The sequence below is a fragment of the Cherax quadricarinatus genome, chromosome 49, assembly GCF_038502225.1.
Source record: "Cherax quadricarinatus isolate ZL_2023a chromosome 49, ASM3850222v1, whole genome shotgun sequence".
NCBI classification, from domain to species: domain Eukaryota; kingdom Metazoa; phylum Arthropoda; class Malacostraca; order Decapoda; family Parastacidae; genus Cherax; species Cherax quadricarinatus.
Window position 1 is genome coordinate 8,661,528 of NC_091340.1, and position 25,056 is coordinate 8,686,583.

Consider the following 25,056-nt stretch of genomic DNA (forward strand, 5'->3'; position numbering starts at 1 on the left):
AATGCCTAACAAGATGAAGTTCCATAACCATTTTGTTATTAGTACAGTATTATACTGTTTATTCAAAGATATATTCTGGATAGCTGGGCTTGAGTCCTGGCGGTGGGAAGTATAGTGCCTGCACTCTGCAGGAGGGGTGGGATATTTGCTGTTTGGAGGAACATCCTGATGAGGTTTTTTCAAGGGTTCTTAAGGAATGCAAAATGGAACTCTGTGAACCATTAACTAATATTTTTAATTTATCTCTTCAAACAGGTGTAGTGTCTGATATGTGGAAGATGGCTAATGTAACTCCTATTTTTAAAACAGGGGACAAGTCGTTACCGTCAAATTACCGCCCAATAAGCCTGACCTCAATTGTAGGCAAATTACTAGAGTCAATTATAGCTGAGATTATAAGAAGCCATCTCGATAAGCATAGCTTGATTAATGATACTCAGCATGGATTCACAAGAGGCCGGTCTTGTCTAACTAATTTATTAACTTTCTTCAGTAAAGCTTTTGAGGCTGTTGACCACAATAAAGAATTTGATATTATTTACTTAGATTTTAGTAAGGCTTTTGATAGAGTTCCGCACCATAGACTGTTAAAGAAAGTGGCAGCTCATGGCATTGGGGGAAAAGTGCTCTCGTGGATCGAGTCATGGCTCACTGACAGGAAGCAGAGAGTGTCCATAAATGGGGTTAAATCCGAGTGGGGATCTGTAACAAGTGGCGTTCCACAGGGATCAGTCTTGGGCCCGTTGTTGTTTATAATATATATCAAGGATCTTGATGAGGGAATTACTAGTGATATGAGCAAATTCGCCGATGACACAAAGATAGGTAGGATAATTGATTCAAACGTAGATGTTATGGAACTTCAGGAGGATTTAAACAAACTCTATTCTTGGTCAGAAAAGTGGCAGATGCAGTTCAATGTAGATAAATGCAAGGTTCTGAAGCTTGGGAGTGCCCATAACCCTAGTACTTATAAGTTAAATGATGTAGAACTTAGCCATACAGATTGCGAAAAGGACTTGGGGGTTATGGTGAGCAGCAACCTTAAACCAAGACAGCAATGCCTAAGCGTACGTAATAAGGCAAATAGATTACTGGGATTTATATCAAGAAGTGTAAGCAACAGAAGTCCAGAGGTCATACTGCAGCTTTATACATCATTAGTAAGGCCTCACCTAGATTATGCAGCTCAGTTCTGGTCTCCGTATTACAAAATGGACATAAATTCGTTAGAAAACATTCAGCATAGGATGACTAAATTAATACATAGCATTAGAAATCTTCCTTATGAAGAAAGATTGAAGACTCTTAAGTTACATTCACTTGTTAGACGAAGAATGAGGGGAGACCTGATCGAAGTGTATAAGTGGAAGATAGGTATTAATAAAGGGGATATTAATAAGGTCTTGAGGATGTCTCTCCAAGAGAGAACCTGCAGTAATGGATTTAAATTAGATAAGTTTAGATTTAGAAAGGACATAGGAAAGTATTGGTTTGGAAATAAGGTAGTTGAGTGGAACAGTCTACCTAGTTGGGTTATTGAGGCTGGGACTTTGGGTAGTTTCAAATCTAGGTTGGATAAGTACATGAGTGGGAGGGGTTGGATTTGAGTGGGACTTTCACATCAGAGCTTATTTCTTGGGTGGCATTGAAAATTGGGTTGGGCAAATGTTTTGTTAGTGGGATGAATTGTAAAGGACCTGCCTAGTATGGGTCAGCAGGCCTCCTGCAGTGTTCCTCCTTTCTTATGTTCTTATGTTATCTGATCTGTCATATCTGTGCACCTTTGGGAAGACAGTGATAGTGTGAATGTTGGTGAAAGTGTTTTATATTAGCAACCATTTTTTTAATTTGCCCAGAACTAAGCTAGAAATCTATGTTAACCTTACAATTCGTTAAGGTAGCATTGAATTACCATAATTTAGTGTACTTGTTTTATTCCATGTGTGCATGTTAATTTTCTTTGTTCTGTAAGTTAACAAATGCTGTCCCTCACACAGACGACTTTCTCTGTAGCCTTGCAAAGTGGAGAGACAAGAGTAACATTCATCAATGGTCTACCTTGTGACATTGCACTTAATGTTACTGGGCAAGATCCTGAAATTAAGATACCCCAGCTTCAGGAACATGTAAGTAAAATAAAAATACAGTGGACCCTCGACTAACGATATTATTTCATTTCAGACGTCTGTTCGGGTGTCGTTACCGACCGAATTTGTTCCCATAAGGAATATTGTGAAATAGATTAGTCCGTTTCAGACCCCCCAAAATTCACATACAAAAGCACTTACAAAAATACACTTACATAACTGGTCGAGTTGGGAGCTGATTGTTAGTCAAGGGTCCACTGTATATGCATATGATTTTTCTATATGTAACAAATGCCTGTATCAAAATTACTTACATCTCAAAGCCTACAGGTAGTGAAAGCTTTAGTTGCTTGTTATGCATAACAAAGAAAGCTATGACGTTATTAATTACTTTTTATATAAGAAATAAAATATTTAATTACATCATTTCACCCACACAGTGGGCTTCATCATGTGACAAACAGATTACAGGTCCACATCCCTTCATCCGAAATTCGAAAAGTTCTGAAAACTGATGTTTTTTCGTGGAATGTGGAGCACCAGTCATCTCTGTGCTGGGTCATGCAGCCACATGGCGGCATTTCTTTATCTAAAAAAAAAAATGTTAAGTACAAAGAAAGCCACTAACATGCCTGAGCATTTCAGGCAGATTAAACTACACATAGGTTAAAGAGTGGTAAACTTTAATTGCAGCCTCTCCTCTCTTAACGATGGAGTTCCATTCTTAAGACCACATCAGTAAACGAATTCGTTGCAAAGTGAGGAGCATACTATAATGGTAGTGTCAGCCATCTCTGATATGTTTTAATGTCACCTTCAATTCAATTCAAATTCAGTTCAAAGTTTATTCTCTATAAGGATTACAATGCTGAGTTTACAGAATTTGGTTATTGTGTGGTTTACATGTAGAAAAATACTAATTACAGAGGGTGCCACTAGAACACCTAGCATGGCTAGGCATTTCAGGCAGACTTAGATTAATTCTTAAATTTAAAATATTACAAATTATGGGGTAAGTTGGTATTATGGCTAAGTGACTAAATACTATTTTGTGAGTTTAGCAATGTGAATGCTTTTGTTTTGGCACAGTACATATAGTCGGACTTGAGTCCTGGAAATGGGAAGTACAATGCCTGCACTTTAAAGGAGGGGTTTGGGATATTGGCAGTTTGGAGGGATATGTTGTGTATCTTTATACGTATATGCTTCTAAACTGTTGTATTCTGAGCACCTCTGCAAAAACAGTGATAATGTGTGAGTGTGGTGAAAGTGTTGAATGATGAAAGTATTTTCTTTTTGTGGATTTTCTTTCTTTTTTGGGTCACCCTGCCTCGGTGGGAGACGGCCAACTTGTTGGAAAAAAAAAAAAAAAAACATAGTTTCAGTATTGGAGTATCACAGACCAACTTATGACTAGTTAGGATTCATTATTTTAAGATTGAGATTGATATTTCTGTTTATGGTCAAATGGGTGAGTGAGTGTAAGTGTGAACCACCAGGTGGTATTCTTTGCACCATTTATAATATTTCTGGTATATTTTTAAATGTTTATACAGTAGTTTACTGTATATTGCAATAAACAGAAAAAAGGAAATCAACTGTAATACACTACATTATTTGGTATGCATACTGGTCAGGGAGCCCTTTGTAAGTCCGAGTCATCGGTAAACATTAGTACTTTGCAAAGTGAGGAGAGGCTGTATTTATTATTTTACCTTATTACTAAAGTAAAATGAACTTGTATATTATACAATCAACTTTTTCATTATTTCTAGATAATCAAGAGCATCATGATAAACGAGGCCAACACGACATTCAATGTGACTTTAGAATTTGATGAACATAACTGCGGCAATGTTCGCCATGGTCTGCCACATTACGAAATTGTCGTCCATGAAGAAACAGTAAGATAACGGTGGAAGACATCATAAATTATATTTTGAGTGTTATTGTGTAACTTTCTCAGGCTACAATTATTTTAAACATGAATATAAATTATAAAAATTTTATTTGACTTCCAACAGATAAATTTCTGTGAATATAGATACTGTATTTATAAATATTCATTTATTAATATTCATTGAAAAAGCTAGAGTACCTGAATAATATTTTTCACTTTTGCTTTGATGATTTATGAAATGTATCTTTTATTAACCAGAATGTCAGTAAAAAAAAAACATACCACAGGTGGGGTTTGAACCCTTGGTCAAAGAGTCTCAAAACTCTCTCAGACCGCGGGTTCAAACCCCACCCGTGGTATGGTTTGTTTGCACTCATGTCATTATGATTTTGTGAGTCAGAATGTCAGTATTCATGAACATATAAGGTTCCCATAAATATGCATATTTGGTATTTAGGAGAGGTTTTAAAAGTCTACCTTTTTTTTTTTTTTTTTTAAAGTAGCCTTTATGAGTGTAAAACATTATTGTAATTGCTTTAAATGGATTAATACTGTAAAAAATATAAACAATACTGTGACCGGAAGAACACACAAATAACTTACAGTTAGAAGAGAGAAACTTTGACAATGTTTTGGCCCAACTTGGGTTAGTTAATGATCCAAGTTGGACTGGAAAGTCATCATGAGTTTGTTTCCCATATGTAGGTTATCTGTGTATTGTACTTATGTACAGAAGCACATTACTCAATTTCTTTTCATGATATTTAATTTTGGTAACAGGCACATGCTATTATGATCACAGCTGATTCTACTGTTATAAAAATGGTCAACATTGAGCCACCAGACGATTATATGAAATCAGACAGCGGACTTCCGAAACTAAGGTATCTAGTGTATACAGTACTGTACTTCGTCTCTTCTGGTTAAGTCTTCTTAACCAGGTGTTCTTGAATATAAATAAAAAATTGACTTAATACTCTGTGTGTTCGTGGGAGATGACTAGGTAATAAATGAAGATGATTGAGTAATAAATGAAGATGATTGGGTAATAAATGAAGATGATTGGGTAATAAATGAAGATAATTGGGTAATGCAACCCACACCAGTCGACTAACACCCAGGTACCCATTTTAAACTGATGGGTGAACAGGAACAGCAGGTGTCTTATGGAAACATGTCCCTAATGTTTTCCAGCCGTACCAGAACAGAATCGAATTTCGGACCTCAGTGTGTGAGCTGAGTGAACTAGCATCGAGCTCTGGGACACATTAAAATGTCTAAATTATAGTAAGATTTGCTCTACATAGTTTTTATGGTAAAAAAAAATGTTATGCGTTACCAGCAGGTTCTTGGAAAAATGCAAAATGCAAAAAAAACTAGTACATTTTATTGGAAACATTTCGGTCTTGGGGCCATGGTCATTCCAAATGTGATTAACAAGTCGGCAGTCTCCCACCGAGGCAGGGTGACCCAAAAAGAAAGAAAATCCCCAAAAAGAAAATACTTTCATCATCATTCAACACTTTCACCTCACTCACACATAATCACTGTTTTTGCAGAGGTGCTCAGAACACAACAGTTTAGAAGCATATACGTATAAAGATACACACCATATCCCTCTAAACTGCCAATATCCCGAACCCCTCCTTTAGAGTGCGGGCATTGTACTTTCCATTTCCAGGACTCAAGTCAGGCTATATAAAAATAACCAGTTTTCCTGAATCCCTTCACTAAATATTACCCTGCTCACACTCCAACAGATCGTCAGGTCCCAAATTCTATTCGTCTCCATTCACTCGTATCTAACACGCTCACGCACGCCTGCTGGAAATCCAAACCCCTCGCCCACAAAACCTCCTTTACCCCTTCCTTCCAACCTTTTCGAGGACGACCCCTACCCCGCCTTCCTTCCCCTACAGATTTAAATGTTCTCCATGTCATTCTACTTTGATCCATTCTCTCTAAATGACCAAACCACCTCAACAACCCCTCTTCTGCCCTCTGACTAATACTTTTATTAACTCAACACCTCATAATATTTACACCAAACATTGCCCTTAGACAGGACTTCTCCACTGCCTCCAACCGCCTCCTCGCTGCTGCATTCACAACCCAAGCTTCACACCCATATAAGAACATAAGAATGGAGGAACACTGCAGAAGGCCTACTGGCCCATGCGAGGCAGGTCCTTATCAAAACGACCACTACCTAAAGCTACCCAAGAAATAACTCCCGTACCCAATGACACCAATCAAACCCAGCCCCTCCCACTCATATATTTGTCCAGTCTCTTCTTAAAGCTACCCAAGGTCCTAGCCTCTATCACCCCACTGGGAAGACTGTTCCACGCATCTACAACTCTGTTAGAAAACCAGTACTTACCTATGTCCTTTCTAAATCTAAATTTATCCAACTTAAATCCATTATTCCTGGTTCTTACCTGGTTCGACACCCTCAGTACTTTATTAATATCTCCCTTGTTTATGCCCGTCATCCACTTATACACTTCAATGATATCTCCCCTCATTCTACGCCTCTCCAGAGAGTGGAGATTTAAGGCTTTAAGTCTATCTTCATACGGGAGGTTCCTTACACAGTAAATCATTTTAGTCATTCTTCTCTGTATGTTCTCTAATGAGTCTATATCCATCCTGTAGTAAGGGGACCAAAACTGAGCAGCATAATCTAAATGAGGCCTCACTAGTGATGTATAGAGCTGTAAAATAACTTTTGGACTTCTGTTACTTATACTTCTTGAGATAAATCCAAGTAATCTGTTGGCCTTGTTGCGCACACTAAGGCACTGCTGTCTTGGCTTTAGATTTCTGCTTACCATGACTCCCAAGTCTTTTTCACATTCTGTATGATCAAGCTCTACTTCACCTAGATTATAGCTTCGAGGGTTATTTTCATTACCAAGGGCAAGTACCTTACACTTATCCACATTGAACTTCATCTGCCATTTTTCAGACCAAGACATTAATTTGTCCAAATCGTCCTGGAGTTCATTGATATCCTCCTCAGAGTGAATTATACGGCCTATCTTTGTATCATCAGCAAATTTACTCATGTCACTCGTAATCCCTTCATCAAGGTCATTAATGTAAATTATGAACAAGAGAGGGCCTAAAACTGATCCTTGTGGAACGCCACTAGTGACTAATCCCCATTCAGATTTCACTCCATTAATGGTAACTCTCTGCTTTCTATTGGTAAGCCATGCCTCAATCCATGCTAGAACTTTACCTCCTATACCATGAGCTGCCACTTTTCTTAAGAGTCTCTTGTGAGGTACTCTATCGAAGGCTTTACTAAAATCCAAATAAACAATATCATATTCCTTATCACTGTCAACTGCCTCAAATGTTCTATTGAAGAACGTCAGTAAGTTTGTCAGGCAGGAACGACCTCTCGTGAATCCATGCTGAGATTCATTTATCAAGTTATGCTCTTCAAGGTGACTTCTGATAATGTCAGCTATAATTGATTCTAATAACTTGCCCACTATAGATGTCAGGCTTATTGGACGGTAATTTGAAGGAGTGGACTTATCCCCTGATTTGAATATAGGAACCACATTAGCCATCTTCCACAACTCTGGCACAACACCGGTAAGGATGGACGCATTGAATACACTCGTTAATGGCTGACTAAGCTCCATCTTGCATTCCTTAAGTACCCTGGAAAACAACTCATCGGGTCCCGGGGACTTATTTTGTTTCAGTTTGTCTATCTGTTTAATAACCATGTCCCTCGTGACAGTAATATTAGTTAACTTAAATTCATCAGGAACTAAATAATTGTTAATTACTGGAATCTCATTTACATCTTCCTGTGTAAAAACTGACAAAAAATAGTCATTAAATAAGGAACACATTTCCAGTTCATTATCCGTCAGCTGTCCATTCCCAGTTTTCAGAGGTCCTACTTTTTCCTTCACCTTCGTCCTATACACTTGAAAGAACCCCTTTGGATTAGTCTTTGATTCATTAGCAACTCTAATTTCATAGTCACGTTTAGCCTTTCTAATCGCCTTTTTTACTTCTCTTTTAAGCTGAACATATTGGTCAGTAAGGTTAACCTCTCCTCTTCTGATGCGCCTATAAATTCCCCTTTTCTCCCCTAATAGATGCTTTAGCCTCCTGTTAACCCATTTGGGATCGTTATTATTAGACCTAATTTCTCTCTGGGGAATGTATATACTCTGGGCACTGTGTACATTATTAAGAAAACAATCATAAAAGCAGATCCCTTCATATTCATAAGTATGATTATCGTCAATAAAATCATTAGCTAGATAACCCCAATCAAGATTAGACAGATGTTCCCTAAGTCCATTATAATCGGCAGAACGAAAATCAGGGATTTTTACTGTATTATCATTATTCTTGCATTCCCAATTAATGCTAAAAGTGATGGATTTGTGATCACTTGCGCCAAGCTCTTCAGTGATCTCCAGATTATTCACGAGTGTTTCCTTATTTGACAAGACTAGGTCTAGCAAATTATTACCCCTGGTAGGCTCAGTTACGCTCTGTTTCAGAAAACAGTCCTGAACTGTTTCCATAAAGTCACTGGACTCTAGATTACCTGTCAAAGAATTCCAGTCAATTTGACTAAAGTTAAAGTCCCCTACTATGACTATGTTACTGTGTCCAGAAGCCCTAACAATTTCGTCCCAAAGAAGTCTCCCTCTATCGTGATCCAAGCCTGGAGGTCGGTATATTACACCTAGAATTAGTTTTTCTTGACCCTCCACGAACTCTACCCAAACAGACTCTGTTACTGCTCCATCTATTTTTATACCTGTTTTTATGCAACAATTAATATTTTCTCGAACATACAATGCAACTCCTCCCCCCTTCCCATTACATCTATCCACATTGAACAACTTAAATCCCTGAATATTACACTCAGCAGTCATATCCCGACTCTTTAAATCATACCACGTTTCAGTTAATGCAATGATATCAAAGTTCCCAGCACATGCTACCAAACGTAGTTCATTAATTTTATTTCTTGCACTTCGACTGTTAGCATAAAATACCATCATATGTTTTTTCTTCTGCACATTTTTCCTATTCATCTTTGTTTTTACACAATTTCTGAAATTATCATTACCCAGAGTTACTCCATGACAGTTACTATTAAGATTCTTAATATCAGAGCATAAGTCAATATATCCATACTCATTATTTATCATTTCTAAACCCATACCTCTAACTAATCCTAGTTTAAAGTCCTAACAACCCCCTCAACTGAGTTAGCAAGAAAACCCACACCTGCCCTGGATAAGTGAACCCCATCCCTGGCATACATGTCATTTCGGCCATAGAAGTTGTCCCAGTTGTCAATGAATGGTACTGCATTATCCTTACAGTGTTTATCCAGCCAACAATTAATACCAATTGCTCTGGACAACCATTCATTACCAACACCTCTTCTTGGCAAAATGCCACATATAACAGGGCGCCCCCCCCCCTTCTTCCTAATTATGTCTATAGCTGTCCTGAACTTTCTAACTAAATCCTCACTTCTACGCTTGCCTACATCATTGCCTCCAGCACTGAGGCAAATAATAGGATTGATCCCATTACCGTTCATGATGTTGTCAAGCCGGCTAACAATGTCCTCCATCCCAGCCCCAGGAAAGCAAACCCTCTGTCTCCTACTCCTGTCCTTCAAGCAGAATGCCCTATCCATGTATCTAACCTGGCTATCCCCAACAACAACAATATTCTTACCTTCCTTGTTGTCGTTCGTCGTGACGATCCCAGTAGTCGACTCACATTCGTCGGGTAGCACCGAGAATGCGTTGGAGGTTTCCACGGGAGTTTCCACAGCAGTCTCTTTCTTCTTCATCGTTTCTGGCTTTCCATTCGTCTTCTTGATCGTCAACTTCGTCGTCCCCTGCTGTCCAGCCACTGACCACGATCCCTTCTTGACCTGAGGACTCGAAACAGGAGGACTACTACGAATCCTCTTGTTTTCCTCGGTCAATCGCCGTATCTCCATCTTCGCTACCCTCAATTCTTCCTTAAGTTGCTGGTAAAGTTGCTCGATGGAGGGCATCTTGGTTCAGTCCACGGGAGCACACAAGACACTTCTTCACAGAGTTAAGTACAGGTCACTGATTAACCTCATCCTTCATAAATCCATCCGCCTACACCTCTACTCCCAAATATCTATAAACATTCACTTCTTCCATACTCCTCCTCCCCAATTTGATATCCAATCTTTCTTTATCGAAATCATTTGATACCCTCATCACCTTACTCTTTTCACTGTTCACTTTCAACTTTCTACCTTTACACACATTCTCAAACTCGTCCACTAACCTTTGCAATATTTCTTTAGAATCTCCCATAAGCACAGTATCATCAGCAAAAAGTAACTGTGTCAATTCCCATTTTGTATTTGATTCCCCATAATTTAATCCCTTGTAGACCTAGTCTTATTTCCTCCAGACCAAATTAACCCTTGTGATATTTGTTCGAGAGTCATTCAAGTGTTTTACAGCTTAATTTATTCTGTACTATGGCACTCAATAACCAGTCTGATTCTTTCAGATTATATTTATTACTTAAAGTTTTGAGAGTGCTCTCCAGTTTAACTCTAAACTGCTGTAAACCTTTGTAAGTGTGATCTGGAGATTTTAAATTAATAATGATATTCACTAGATCCAACCTACTTTGTTCTATATTACCATAAGTGACCTTCAGCAAGTCAACTGCTTCCTTGTAAGAGTCATCTACATTGGGAAAGGCTTGTATGAGTATGTGAGCATCTTCTCTTACCTGTCCTTTGAGGTAAAATAATTTAGTTACACAGGCTAGGTCACTCCTGTCATGCACAGCTGCTTTAAAAATTGACCAAAATTCCTCCCAATTTTCTCCAGGATTAAACACAGGCAAACACAATTCTGGGAGTTTTGGCAGACATATTATTTGTTGGAGTAGACTGACCAACTGCCTGGTTTACACATTTTAATTTATTCAAGGCCTGGCTTTTACAAGAAAGAATCTTTTCTTTTAATTCATAATACTGATTAATCATGAGATCTATTTCAGTCTCATCTACACAGTTTACTAATAAATCTCCTTCATATTTGTTGTAATATAATTTGTATGAATCATATCTATTACCTAAAGCATCTAAATACAATTTTAAATCATCAGTATTCACAGTTTCTTGATTCATTAATTCCAGGCACTTATTATATGCCTTGGTTACATGAACTTTTTTGGCATGTATTGATGCTTTCTTTACTCTATATTCCATATGTTTGTCTTCTATATTAATTTCCTCATTTTCAGCCATGATGCAATGTATTAAATTCAACTTTATTAATAACACTGATTACAACTTACCTTTGAATAAATCCCAGCTACTTGAGCTTAGCAATTACACATGCAAGAAATTATAATATAATTTTAAATGTGCATTAATACAAACCTTTAGCCCAACTTGGCTTATCAAAATTTATATTACACAAATTAATATAATCTTTGCAAGAATTTGGCATAGCAAAATTAATATACACATTAATAATTAGCTACACGTGGCTTATCAATTACACATACACTGATATAAATCTTGGCCAAAATTGGCTTATCAAATTAATATTATACAAATATAAATCCTTGCCAGAATTTGGCATAGCAAAATTAATATTATACACAATATAATCTTTATCCACACTTGTCTTATCAAACTTAATATTGTAATAATTATAATCCACTACACATTAAGTAAATCTGTGAACTCAACATCCACCTCCTTCTGTCATTTCACATATAATTATTAAGTAATTAACTAATTAATGACTTCACTAATTACATCCAGTTCGAAGGACCAACGGGCAAATTAAATGTGGAAAATTGCATTTATCTGTATGTATAATTATGTACATAACAATAAATGAACATAGATAATTATTATTTATCAGTTAGACAAGTAGGAATTTGGGACACCTAGGTCGCAAAAATGTCCCCCTTCGATACCTACCACTGTCATATCCACAAGTTGCTCTGGACCTATTAATTAAATGAATATACATACACCAGGAATACTGGTAAATATATAAATTTGTGGACTGTATATTAAATTAAAAAATGATTATATATAAATACACATATACATAACAGAAGGAAAATATATCTTAATATCACTCACCAATTTGACTGGATATTAAGTTGTATCATACTCAGAAAAACCTCACTAACTAAATTTATGAAAACACTGGCCAGAATTATACACAAATCTAGAGAGCTTATCTGAGGTTCCTGGAGCTGTCTTGTCCAGTCGTCTGATATCTCAAGTTATGCAGGAATGCACATCCAACAATTTTGCCTCCTATTTGAGAGGTGTCAATCCAATTTTAACCTCTAGAGCACGAAAATTTCTTCCCATTATATTAATGTTGTATCCAATTCAAAACCAAGATGGCGAGTCCCCTCTGCGCAGACGCAGGCTTTCCGTTTTCTATGACATAAATATTATTAAATACAGTATGGCCATCTATTTACATATAAATTCTGAATTTCTGGAAATATATACAGTATTTTCCACAATCCCACCCCTCTCCTGAACACCCTAGCATTTACTTCTTTTACAACCCCATCTATAAATATATTAAACAACCATGGTGACATCACACATCCCTGTCTAAGACCTACTTTTTCCGGGAAGTAATCTCCCTCTCTTCTACACACCCTAACCTGAGCCTCACTATCCTCATAAAAACTCTTTACAGCATTTAGTAACTTACCACCTAGTCCATATACTTGCAACATCTGCCACATTGCTCCCGTATCCACTCTATCATATGCCTTTTCTAAATCCATAAATGCAATAAAAACTTCCCTACCTTTATCTAAATACTGTTCACATATATGCTTCAATGTAAACACTTGATCTACACATTCCCTACCCACTCTTCAGTAGTTTGTTGGATTATGTATTGGTATAAACAGCTATTGGAGGATAGATGGGCTAATGAGAGCATAGGCAATGGGGTCGAAGAGGTATGGGGTAGGTTTAAAAATGTAGTGTTAGAGTGTTCAGCAGAAGTTTGTGGTTACAGGAAAGTGGGTGCGGGAGGGAAGAGGAGCGATTGGTGGAATGATGATGTAAAGAGAGTAGTAAGGGAGAAAAAGTTAGCATATGAGAAGTTTTTACAAAGTAGAAGTGATGCAAGGAGGGAAGAGTATATGGAGAAAAAGAGAGAGGTTAAGAGAGTGGTGAAGCAATGTAAAAAGAGAGCAAATGAGAGAGTGGGTGAGATGTTATCAACAAATTTTGTTGAAAATAAGAAAAAGTTTTGGAGTGAGATTAACAAGTTAAGAAAGCCTAGAGAACAAATGGATTTGTCAGTTAAAAATAGGAGAGGAGAGTTATTAAATGGAGAGTTAGAGGTATTGGGAAGATGGAGGGAATATTTTGAGGAATTGTTAAATGTTGATGAAGATAGGGAAGCTGTGATTTCGTGTATAGGACAAGGAGGAATAACATCTTGTAGGAGTGAGGAAGAGCCAGTTGTGAGTGTGGGGGAAGTTCGTGAGGCAGTAGGTAAAATGAAAGGGGGTAAGGCAGCCGGGATTGATGGGATAAAGATAGAAATGTTAAAAGCAGGTGGGGATATAGTTTTGGAGTGGTTGGTGCAATTATTTAATAAATGTATGGAAGAGGGTAAGGTACCTAGGGATTGGCAGAGAGCATGCATAGTTCCTTTGTATAAAGGCAAAGGGGATAAAAGAGAGTGCAAAAATTATAGGGGGATAAGTCTGCTGAGTATACCTGGTAAAGTGTATGGTAGAGTTATTATTGAAAGAATTAAGAGTAAGATGGAGAATAGGATAGCAGATGAACAAGGAGGCTTTAGGAAAGGTAGGGGGTGTGTGGACCAGGTGTTTACAGTGAAACATATAAGTGAACAGTATTTAGATAAGGCTAAAGAGGTCTTTGTGGCATTTATGGATTTGGAAAAGGCATATGACAGGGTGGATAGGGGGGCAATGTGGCAGATGTTGCAAGTGTATGGTGTAGGAGGTAGGTTACTGAAAGCAGTGAAGAGTTTTTACGAGGATAGTGAGGCTCAAGTTAGAGTATGTAGGAAAGAGGGAAATTATTTCCCAGTAAAAGTAGGCCTTAGACAAGGATGTGTGATGTCACCGTGGTTGTTTAATATATTTATAGATGGGGTTGTAAGAGAAGTAAATGCGAGGGTCTTGGCAAGAGGCGTGGAGTTAAAAGATAAAGAATCACACACAAAGTGGGAGTTGTCACAGCTGCTCTTTGCTGATGACACTGTGCTCTTGGGAGATTCTGAAGAGAAGTTGCAGAGATTGGTGGATGAATTTGGTAGGGTGTGCAAAAGAAGAAAATTAAAGGTGAATACAGGAAAGAGTAAGGTTATGAGGATAACAAAAAGATTAGGTGATGAAAGATTGAATATCAGATTGGAGGGAGAGAGTATGGAGGAGGTGAATGTATTCAGATATTTGGGAGTGGACGTGTCAGCGGATGGGTCTATGAAAGATGAGGTGAATCATAGAATTGATGAGGGGAAAAGAGTGAGTGGTGCACTTAGGAGTCTGTGGAGACAAAGAACTTTGTCCTTGGAGGCAAAGAGGGGAATGTATGAGAGTATAGTTTTACCAACGCTCTTATATGGGTGTGAAGCATGGGTGATGAATGTTGCAGCGAGGAGAAGGCTGGAGGCAGTGGAGATGTCATGTCTGAGGGCAATGTGTGGTGTGAATATAATGCAGAGAATTCGTAGTTTGGAAGTTAGGAGGAGGTGCGGGATTACCAAAACTGTTGTCCAGAGGGCTGAGGAAGGGTTGTTGAGGTGGTTCGGACATGTAGAGAGAATGGAGCGAAACAGAATGACTTCAAGAGTGTATCAGTCTGTAGTGGAAGGAAGGCGGGGTAGGGGTCGGCCTAGGAAAGGTTGGAGAGAGGGGGTAAAGGAGGTTTTGTGTGCGAGGGGCTTGGACTTCCAGCAGGCATGCGTGAGCGTGTTTGATAGGAGTGAATGGAGACAAATGGTTTTTAATACTTGACGTGCTGTTGGAGTGTGAGCAAAGTAACATTTATGAAGGGGTTCAGGGAAACCGGCAGGCCGGACTTGAGTCCTGGAGATGGGAAGTACAGTGCCTGCACTCTGAAGGAGGGGTGTTAATGTTGCAGTTTAAAAACTGTAGTGTAAAGCACCCTTCTGGCAAGACAGTGATGGAGTGAATGATGGTTAAAGTTTTTCTTTTTCGGGCCACCCTGCCTTGGTGGGAATCGGCCAGTGTGATAATAAAAAAAAAAAATGATGTGTTCTCTGATACCACAGTGTTATTCATTACCATGAGGATGTTTTTTTGTGGCCTTAACCCTTTGACTGTTTCAGGCCCCTCTCTGAAACTGTCATTCTATGTCGCTCAATTTTTGAAAAAAAAAAATATTATTTTTTCTTATGAAATTATAGAGAATCGTTTCCCGATGGTAATGACACCAAAAGTTCGAAATTTGGTCGAAAACTCGTGGAATTATGCTCCCGCGAAGTTAGCGGTCTCGGCGACATATGCGTATCGGCGATTTCGCCGACTTTGAGCCCAATTTTCAGCCAATTCCATTGTTCCAGTTGACCAAACTCATAGCTATTTCTTTAGAACTCCATTTTATCTATCAGCTGAGTACAAGAAACCTCCCATTTACTAATTTGGACTACCCAATATGGTGGTCAGAAATTGGCAATTTGGCCAATTTCACGCAAAATAAAAAAGATGCCAATTTCAAAATAGGGTCCAGAATAAACAAGGTAGACATTCGTGGCACTAAAATAACATATGCTCTGTTCATTAGTCACATCTCTAGGCCCCTCTTATATTATTATTGCTTTCTATTTTGATTTTTTATTCATACAAAAAAATACAAAATTTACTGTTATGCAGACGACTGCATTATTGTAAAAATTGTATAAATAATATCAGTGCACTAGTGAAAGAATATTAGACTCCCCAGTTGACGTGTATTGGACGTGTGGTGTGATTTATTTACTCTTGAACATTGGTAAAAATCGAACATTTCCGCTACTTTGAGCTCAGTTTCAAGGTCGTTTTCATCGTAAAAGTAATGAAAATCATCTCTATTTCTGTAATATGTTTTCCATTTTATCACCTAAGACCATGAAAACGCGAATACAACGATAAATACTATACGAAAATACACCTCAAAGTCGGCGTTTTATTCCAAAAATACGATCAGAGTTTTTTTTTTCTCATTACGCAATGTGTGCTGCAGGATTTTTTTTTATGTGGTGCACACTGACCACACAGATCCATTCTCTCACATGTGGGCCTACCAGCTTTCTCCCACTTGATTTGAAGCCGCTAGAATTATTGAGTATATATACGTCAGAAACATTGGCTCGTAAGACGTATTTATACGTCGAAAACAGTCAAAGGGTTAAGGTGTCAAAAGTAAGTCTTGTCAAGAGCACATGTAAAATAGGAGATAAGTGAATCTACACACTCATTTATTTTCAGCAACTTAGTATCCTGCTTTAAATTTCGACATTTTCCAAATTTAACAAAGCATTTCATAACCGTTGAGAGCCCTTGCATGATATTCTCATGCTTTATTTGTTCTAATTTTTTCTTGTACATAGTACACACAGTGCCTTTTTCTTTTTTATACTTTGACAGTTAAGCATATTTATGTTCTTCAGGATGCTGTACAACCTAGACATGGTGCCTTTCAACTCATCAGTGCGTTTGAAGGGAAAATTTGACACTTACGATTTTTTTATTGAAGACACACCCCAAGGACACACGTCTGGTACAAAATTTATGGAAGTAGAGCCTGGAAGGTAAGAAATTAATTTTTTCTTGTCCATTATCATTCCTTTTCTACCATCTAGAGTTCAAAATCTTTGCAGTTTTTCATTAAGCTACCGGTAGTCATTATACAGTATGTATATAAAATACAAGTGTAACATAATACTTCATTCAAAAATCTAGTTGTCGAGTCACTTTCATTCTTATGATTACAAGCATTGATCCTGATATAATCCTTTTTATTAAATGACTTACACGAATCAAATAGCAACTGTAATTATTATACAACAGACCAAGCAAAGACATTACTCAGAGCAAACAATAACATAACTATCTTTAATTACAGTGTCAGATTCTTGAGCAAACATTACGATGATCTCACAGCATTACTCAGTTCCCTTCATTCCAGTATGTCAATCATCACACTCACAGAAACCTGGCTAAAGCCTGGTACTACAGATGTCTATGTCATTCCTGGTTACACAGCCATACACAACTGTAGGACAGACCAGCAAGGGGGGTGGAACAGCTATATACTATTCAAATTATCTTGAATGTATCAATAATTCTTGCACAAGGGATGAACATGGTGAATATATTATAGCTAAATTTAAATCAAAAGACCTGCAAAAACCCCTCACAGTTATAAACATCTACAGAGTACCACAGTCAAACATTTACCACTTTAGTGAAAAATTAGGAAACTTAATAACTGATGTACATATGAACAAAGACCACCTGCTACTAACAGGAGATTTCAACATAAATCTGCTATATGACCAAGACCCAAAAGTAACCGAATTCACAAACACTACGAGCAACTGATTGTTGCTACCAACAATATCAAAACCTACAAGAATCTCCGAGACTAGTATCTCCTTATTACACCACATCTGGACTAACACTATATCCCCCTTTAAAAATCAGGCATAATCACAGACACCACAGACCACTACCCTACCTTTCTCATAACCAACCTAGGTAAATTGCCCCAAGACACTACTAAAGTTACCTTCAGACTACATAACAAGACAGCTGTTGATAACTTTATAACAGCTATGAATAACATCGACTGGCATAATGAGCTTGAAACATATACAGATACGAGACAGCTAAGAGACTGAATAGTCCCTGGCTAACACCCAGCATCCTTAAATCCATTAACACAAAGCATCAATATGAAAAACAGTACAGAATGGGTCAGATAACTAGAAACCAGTCTAAACGTTACTCGTTACTCGTGAGGCAGTAGGTAAAATGAAAGGGGGTAAGGCAGCCGGGATTGATGGGATAAAGATAGAAATGTTAAAAGCAGGTGGGGATATAGTTTTGGAGTGGTTGGTGCAATTATTTAATAAATGTATGGAAGAGGGTCAGGTACCTAGAGATTGGCAGAGAGCATGTATAGTTCCTTTGTATAAAGACAAAGGGGACAAAAGAGAGTGCAAAAATTATAGGGGGATAAGTCTGTTGAGTCCTAGGTAGTAGGTTGGTAGACAGCAACCGCCCAGGGAGGTACTACCGTCCTGCCAAGTGAGTGTAAAACGAAAGCCTGTAATTGTTTTACATGATGGTAGGATTGCTGGTGTCTTTTGTCTGTCTCATAAATATGCAAGATTACAGGTAAGTCTTGCTACTTCTACTTACACTTAGGTCACACTAAACATACATGTACAAGCATATATATACACACCCCTCTGGGTTTTCTTCTATTTTCTTTCTAATTCTTGTTCTTGTTTATTTCCTCTTATCTCCATGGGGAAGTGGAACAGAATTCTTCCTCTGTAAGCCATGCGTGTTGTAAGAGGCGACTAAAATGCCGGGAGCAAGGGGCTAGTAACCCCTTCTCCTGTATATATTACTAAATTTAAAAGGAGAAACTTCAGTTTTTTCTTTTGGGCCACCCCACCTCAGTGGGATACGGCTGGTACGTTGAAAGAAGAAGAAGAAGTCTGTTGAGTATACCTGGTAAAGTGTATGGTAGAGTTATTATTGAAAGAATTAAGAGTAAGACGGAGAATAGGATAGCAGATGAACAAGGAGGCTTTAGGAAAGGTAGGGGGTGTGTGGACCAGGTGTTTACAGTGAAACATATAAGTGAACAGTATTTAGATAAGGCTAAAGAGGTCTTTGTGGCATTTATGGATTTGGAAAAGGCGTATGACAGGGTGGATAGGGGGGCAATGTGACAGATGTTGCAGGTGTATGGTGTAGGAGGTAGGTTACTGAAAGCAGTGAAGAGTTTTTACGAGGATAGTGAGGCTCAAGTTAGAGTATGTAGGAAAGAGGGAAATTATTTCCCAGTAAAAGTAGGCCTTAGACAAGGATGTGTGATGTCACTGTGGTTGTTTAATATATTTATAGATGGGGTTGTAAGAGAAGTAAATGCGAGGGTCTTGGCAAGAGGTGTGGAGTTAAAAGATAAAGAATCACACACAAAGTGGGAGTTGTCACAGTTGCTCTTTGCTGATGACACTGTGCTCTTGGGAGATTCTGAAGAGAAGTTGCAGAGATTGGTGGATGAATTTGGTAGGGTGTGCAAAAGAAGAAAATTAAAAGTGAATACAGGAAAGAGTAAGGTTATGAGGATAACAAAAAGATTAGGTGATGAAAGATTGGATATCAGATTGGAGGGAGAGAGTATGGAGGAGGTGAATGTATTCAGATATTTGGGAGTGGACGTGTCAGCGGATGGGTCTATGAAAGATGAGGTGAATCATAGAATTGATGAGGGGAAAAGGGTAAGTGGTGCACTTAGGAGTCTGTGGAGACAAAGAACTTTGTCCTTGGAGGCACCTTACCAAAAAATCTCCCAATTACGTATCTAAATCTTAAAACTTCAAGACTGGATGCCCAAGTTCATGCATTGACTAATACTACACAGTAGTATAAATACCTACCCAAAGCAGTACTGCCCTCCAATTGTAGCATTCTCATACTGTAAACTACTTTAAGAAAATCACAATGTTATATTCCCATAATATAATTTGAAACTATTTTCCGTTGTCGACAGGAATATAATTGAATCATGTTTCATAAAAAGCAGTTTTGAAAATAATATGAATAGTATTTCCTTTGGTTTATATAAATTAGATTCATTTATAATTAATAGAACTATTGTACAACTTAAACTATGATAAATTTCTTTAGTATTAGGTAGTCAGGAAACCATTATATTAAGTCCGCTCATAATGCCTAGGCATGATAGAGGCTGTCTTTGCACTGCAACTCATTATTGTAAATACATAATCTCGATGTACTATTCGCAGAGAAATAAATTTGACTTTGACTTTGGATATTTTATGAGTGTGCTCATTTTTCAGCCATTTCATTTCTAAATAATGTACATATTTTTTAATATATCGGCAGTTTCCCACTGAGGTAGGGTGACTAGAACAAGAATAAATACTCTCACCATCATCCATTCAGTTACTGTCTTTCCAAAAGTGTACCAACAGTACAACTCAGATGACCCTCTTAACTACAACATCCCCACCCCTCCTTCAGAGCGCAGGCACTGTACTTCCCACCTCCAGAACTCAAGTCTAGTTAACCAGTTTGCCCTGACTCCCTTTATAAATGTTACCTTGCTCACACTCCAACAGCGTATCAAGTTAATAACCTTCTGGGTTAATTAGCCAAGCAAAATTACCTCCTTCCACCATATAATTAATGATCTGCATTTCTGCATATTGCCACATTTATTTTCAATTTGATTTACTGTATGTTTTTAAAGCTATTTATTTTTTTATTTATGTCTTTGCAAATAGTACATTAAGATTATGTATTTACAATAATGGGTTGCAATGCAAAGAGAGCCTCTATTATGCCTAGGGATTATGGGCCAACTTAACATTATTGGCTTACTGACTACTTAACATTAAGAATTATATCATAGTTGTACAGTAGATTATTAATTATTACCTGGAGTTTACCTGGAGAGAGTTTCGGGGGTCAACGCCCCCGCGGCCCGGTCTGTGACCAGGCCTCCTGGTGGATCAGCGCCTGATCAACCAGGCTGTTGCTGCTGGCTGCACGCAAACCAACGTACGAGCCACAGCCCGGCTGATCAGGAACTGACTTTAGGTGCTTGTCCAGTGCCAGCTTGAAGACTGCCAGGGGTCTGTTGGTAATCCCCCTTATGTGTGCTGGGAGGCAGTTGAACAGTCTCGGGCCCCTGACACTTATTGTATGGTCTCTTAACGTGCTAGTGACACCCCTGCTTTTCATTGGGGGGATGGTGCATCGTCTGCCAAGTCTTTTGCTTTCGTAGTGAGTGATTTTCGTGTGCAAGTTCGGTACTAGTCCCTCTAGGATTTTCCAGGTGTATATAATCATGTATCTCTCCCTCCTGCGTTCCAGGGAATACAGGTTTAGAAACCTCAAGCGCTCCCAGTAATTGAGGTGTTTTATCTCCGTTATGCGCGCCGTGAAAGTTCTCTGTACATTTTCTAGGTCGGCAATTTCACCTGCCTTGAAAGGTGCTGTTAGAGTGCAGCAATATTCCAGCCTAGATAGAACAAGTGACCTGAAGAGTGTCATCATGGGCTTGGCCTCCCTAGTTTTGAAGGTTCTCATTATCCATCCTGTCATTTTTCTAGCAGATGCGATTGATACAATGTTATGGTCCTTGAAGGTGAGATCCTCCGACATAATCACTCCCAGGTCTTTGACGTTGGTGTTTCGCTCTATTTTGTGGCCAGAATTTGTTTTGTACTCTGATGAAGATTTAATTTCCTCATGTTTACCATATCTGAGTAATTGAAATTTCTCATCGTTGAACTTCATATTGTTTTCTGCAGCCCACTGAAAGATTTGGTTGATGTCCGCCTGGAGCCTTGCAGTGTCTGCAATGGAAGACACTGTCATGCAGATTCGGGTGTCATCTGCAAAGGAAGACACGGTGCTGTGGCTGACATCCTTGTCTATGTCGGATATGAGGATGAGGAACAAGATGGGAGCTAGTACTGTGCCTTGTGGAACAGAGCTTTTCACCGTAGCTGCCTCGGACTTTACTCTGTTGACGACTACTCTCTGTGTTCTGTTAGTGAGGAAATTATAGATCCATCGACCGACTTTTCCTGTTATTCCTTTAGCGCGCATTTTGTGCGCTATTACGCCATGGTCACACTTGTCGAAGGCTTTTGCAAAGTCTGTATATATTACATCTGCATTCTTTTTGTCTTCTAGTGCATTTAGGACCTTGTCGTAGTGATCCAGTAGTTGAGACAGACAGGAGCGACCTGTTCTAAACCCATGTTGCCCTGGGTTGTGTAACTGATGGGTTTCTAGATGGGTGGTGATCTTGCTTCTTAGGACCCTTTCAAAGATTTTTATGATATGGGATGTTAGTGCTATTGGTCTGTAGTTCTTTGCTGTTGCTTTACTGCCCCCTTTGTGGAGTGGGGCTATGTCTGTTGTTTTTAGTAACTGAGGGACGACCCCCGTGTCCATGCTCCCTCTCCATAGGATGGAAAAGGCTCGTGATAGGGGCTTCTTGCAGTTCTTGATGAACACAGAGTTCCATGAGTCTGGCCCTGGGGCAGAGTGCATGGGCATGTCATTTATCGCCTGTTCGAAGTCATTTGGCGTCAGGATAACATCGGATAGGCTTGTGTTAATCAAATTTTGTGGCTCTCTCATAAAAAATTCATTTTGATCTTCGACTCTCAGTCTGGTTAGCGGCTTGCTAAAAACTGAGTCATATTGGGACTTGAGTAGCTCACTCATTTCCTTGCTGTCATCTGTGTAGGACCCATCTTGTTTAAGTAGGGGCCCAATACTGGGCGTTGTTCTCGATTTTGATTTGGCATAGGAGAAGAAATACTTTGGGTTTCTTTCGATTTCATTTATAGCTTTTAGTTCTTCCCGCGATTCCTGACTCCTAAAGGATTCTTTTAGCTTAAGTTCGATGCTTGCTATTTCTCTGACCAGTGTCTCCCTGCGCATTTCAGATATATTGACCTCTTTTAGCCGCTCTGTTATTCTTTTCCGTCGCCTGTAAAGGGAGCGCCTGTCTCTTTCTATTTTACATCTACTCCTCCTTTTTCTTAGAGGAATAAGCCTTGTGCATACATCGAGTGCCACCGAGTTAATCTGTTCTAGGCATAAGTTTGGGTCTGTGTTGCTTAGTATATCTTCCCAGCTTATATCGGTTAGGACTTGGTTTACTTGGTCCCACTTTATGTTTTTGTTATTGAAGTTGAATTTGGTGAATGCTCCCTCGTGACTAGTCTCATTTTGTCGGTCTGGGGCTCCTCGCATACATGTCTGAACCTCAATTATGTTGTGATCTGAGTATATTGTTTTTGATATGGTGACATTTCTTATCAGATCATCATTGTTAGTGAATATGAGGTCTAGTGTATTCTCCAGTCTAGTAGGCTCTATTATTTGCTGGTTTAAATTGAATTTTGTGCAGAGATTTAAAAGCTCGTGTGAGTGTGAGTTTTCATCAGAGCTGCCTCCTGGTGTTATTACTGCAACAATATTATTTGCTATATTCCTCCATTTTAGGTGCCTTAAGTTGAAATCCCCCAGGAGCAAGATGTTGGGTGCAGGAGCTGGAAGATTTTCCAGACAGTGGTCAATTTTTAACAGCTGTTCCTGGAATTGCTGGGATGTTGCATCCGGAGGCTTGTAGACTACCACAATGACTAGGTTTTGGTTCTCGACCTTTACTGCTAAAACTTCCACTACGTCATTTGAGGCATTAAGCAGTTCTGTGCAAACAAGTGACTCTGCAATGTACAGGCCAACCCCCCCCCTTTTGCCTGTTCACTCTGTCACATCTGTATAGGTTGTAACCTGGGATCCATATTTCATTGTCCAAGTGATCCTTTATGTGGGTCTCAGTGAAAGCCGCGAACATTGCCTTTGCCTCTGCAAGCAGTCCACGGATGAAAGGTATTTTGTTGTTTGTTGCTGGCTTTAGACCCTGTATATTTGCAAAGAAGAATGTTATCGGACTGGTGGTATTGTTGGTACTGGGGGGGGGATTTTTTTTCCGGCATTAGTATCTGTATCTGTTGGTTTGGAGTGGAGGCCATCGACTGTGGTTCCACTCCAGGAATGACTGGATTTGGTGTACGATTTCTGCCATTTCCTGCCAGTTTTTTTTCCTTCCTGGCACTAAAAAACCTCTCCCTCTTGAGTGGCTGTGGCTACCCAGGTTTTCCCATGGCCTGGATGTTTTGTATCTTTTTGTCCCCTTTAGATGGTATGCCTGGCAATTTAAGTTATAGCACAGTCTTTCCTGTACTGAAGAGGTACACATTTCAGGGTGAAAAAGCTTACAGGAAGGGAGTTTGCATTTTCCTGTTGTCATATGGGCATGGCATTTTCTAGGGTGGTCATAGTTGCACGTCCCATCTGTTTTTCCAGATTTCCCATGCCAGCAGATACCAAGTGCATAGTATGTGCACAGGCTTGGTTTCCGCTTGCCTTGGGTTTCTGTGACTGTATTCCCTGTTGGTGCATGTTTCCCTGTCTTACTTCTATCCTCCCTAGCACCAACAATGGAGCTCCCACCAGTTGTTTTTGGTAATTTATCCTCACTATTGCTATTGGAGTCCTCTTGTTTGCTATTTCCTGCGGTATTTCTAGTTTGCAATATTGGTTTTATCTTATCTTTGACTACACTTGTTTCCCTACTATGGCTCCTGTCCCCTATGAGGTCATTTATATGTATTCCTTCCTGCGTATAATTCCCGACTACCTGGACAAAATCTCCAGCTTCACCATTACTGTCTCCCAGGACAGTATCTCCAGCTTCACCATTTCTGTCTCCCAGGACAGCACCTCCAGCTTCACCATTACTGTCTCCAAAATTCTTTACATCTCATCAAGAAAACTTTTTTCAGTTACCAAGTCTTCCTGCCGACACTTGAGGGCATTCGTGAAGAGGAAGCCTTCACTTCCTTTGATGTGAAGCTTGGCGGTGTTTACAACTTCCTGGTGCAGAAATCACTTATTAATGTCTCAGATGCTATGGTAAGATAAGCAAATTCATCTTTTTATTTTTAGTGGCATTCACATGAAGGAAATGACACATATTGGCTGCAGTTATGCATATAATCCAGCTATACTTATTTATGACTGCATAAGGGATAAGATACCTGTTGTCCCCATTCACCCATCAGTAAAAGGAGTACCTGAATGTTAGTTGACTGGTGTGGGTCACATCCTGGGACAAAATTGACCTAATTTGCCTGAAATTCGAAATGTTCTGCATAA

The 25,056-nt window shown here is 38.9% G+C and overlaps 1 protein-coding gene across 1 annotated transcript in view; it reads left to right on the forward strand.

Annotated features, from left to right (window-relative positions):
* LOC128697023 (peptide transporter family 1-like) overlaps positions 1 to 24,813 on the forward strand; it is a gene marked incomplete at its 3' end in the record, with an annotated part of 72,389 nt that extends 47,576 nt beyond the window's left edge. The window contains 5 exon segments of the mRNA XM_070095072.1: positions 2,001 to 2,129; positions 3,866 to 3,994; positions 4,771 to 4,874; positions 16,713 to 16,853; positions 24,684 to 24,813. Of these exon segments, the coding sequence (XP_069951173.1) occupies positions 2,001 to 2,129; positions 3,866 to 3,994; positions 4,771 to 4,874; positions 16,713 to 16,853; positions 24,684 to 24,813 (633 nt within the window).
* Positions 24,814 to 25,056: the final 243 nt, after the last annotated feature.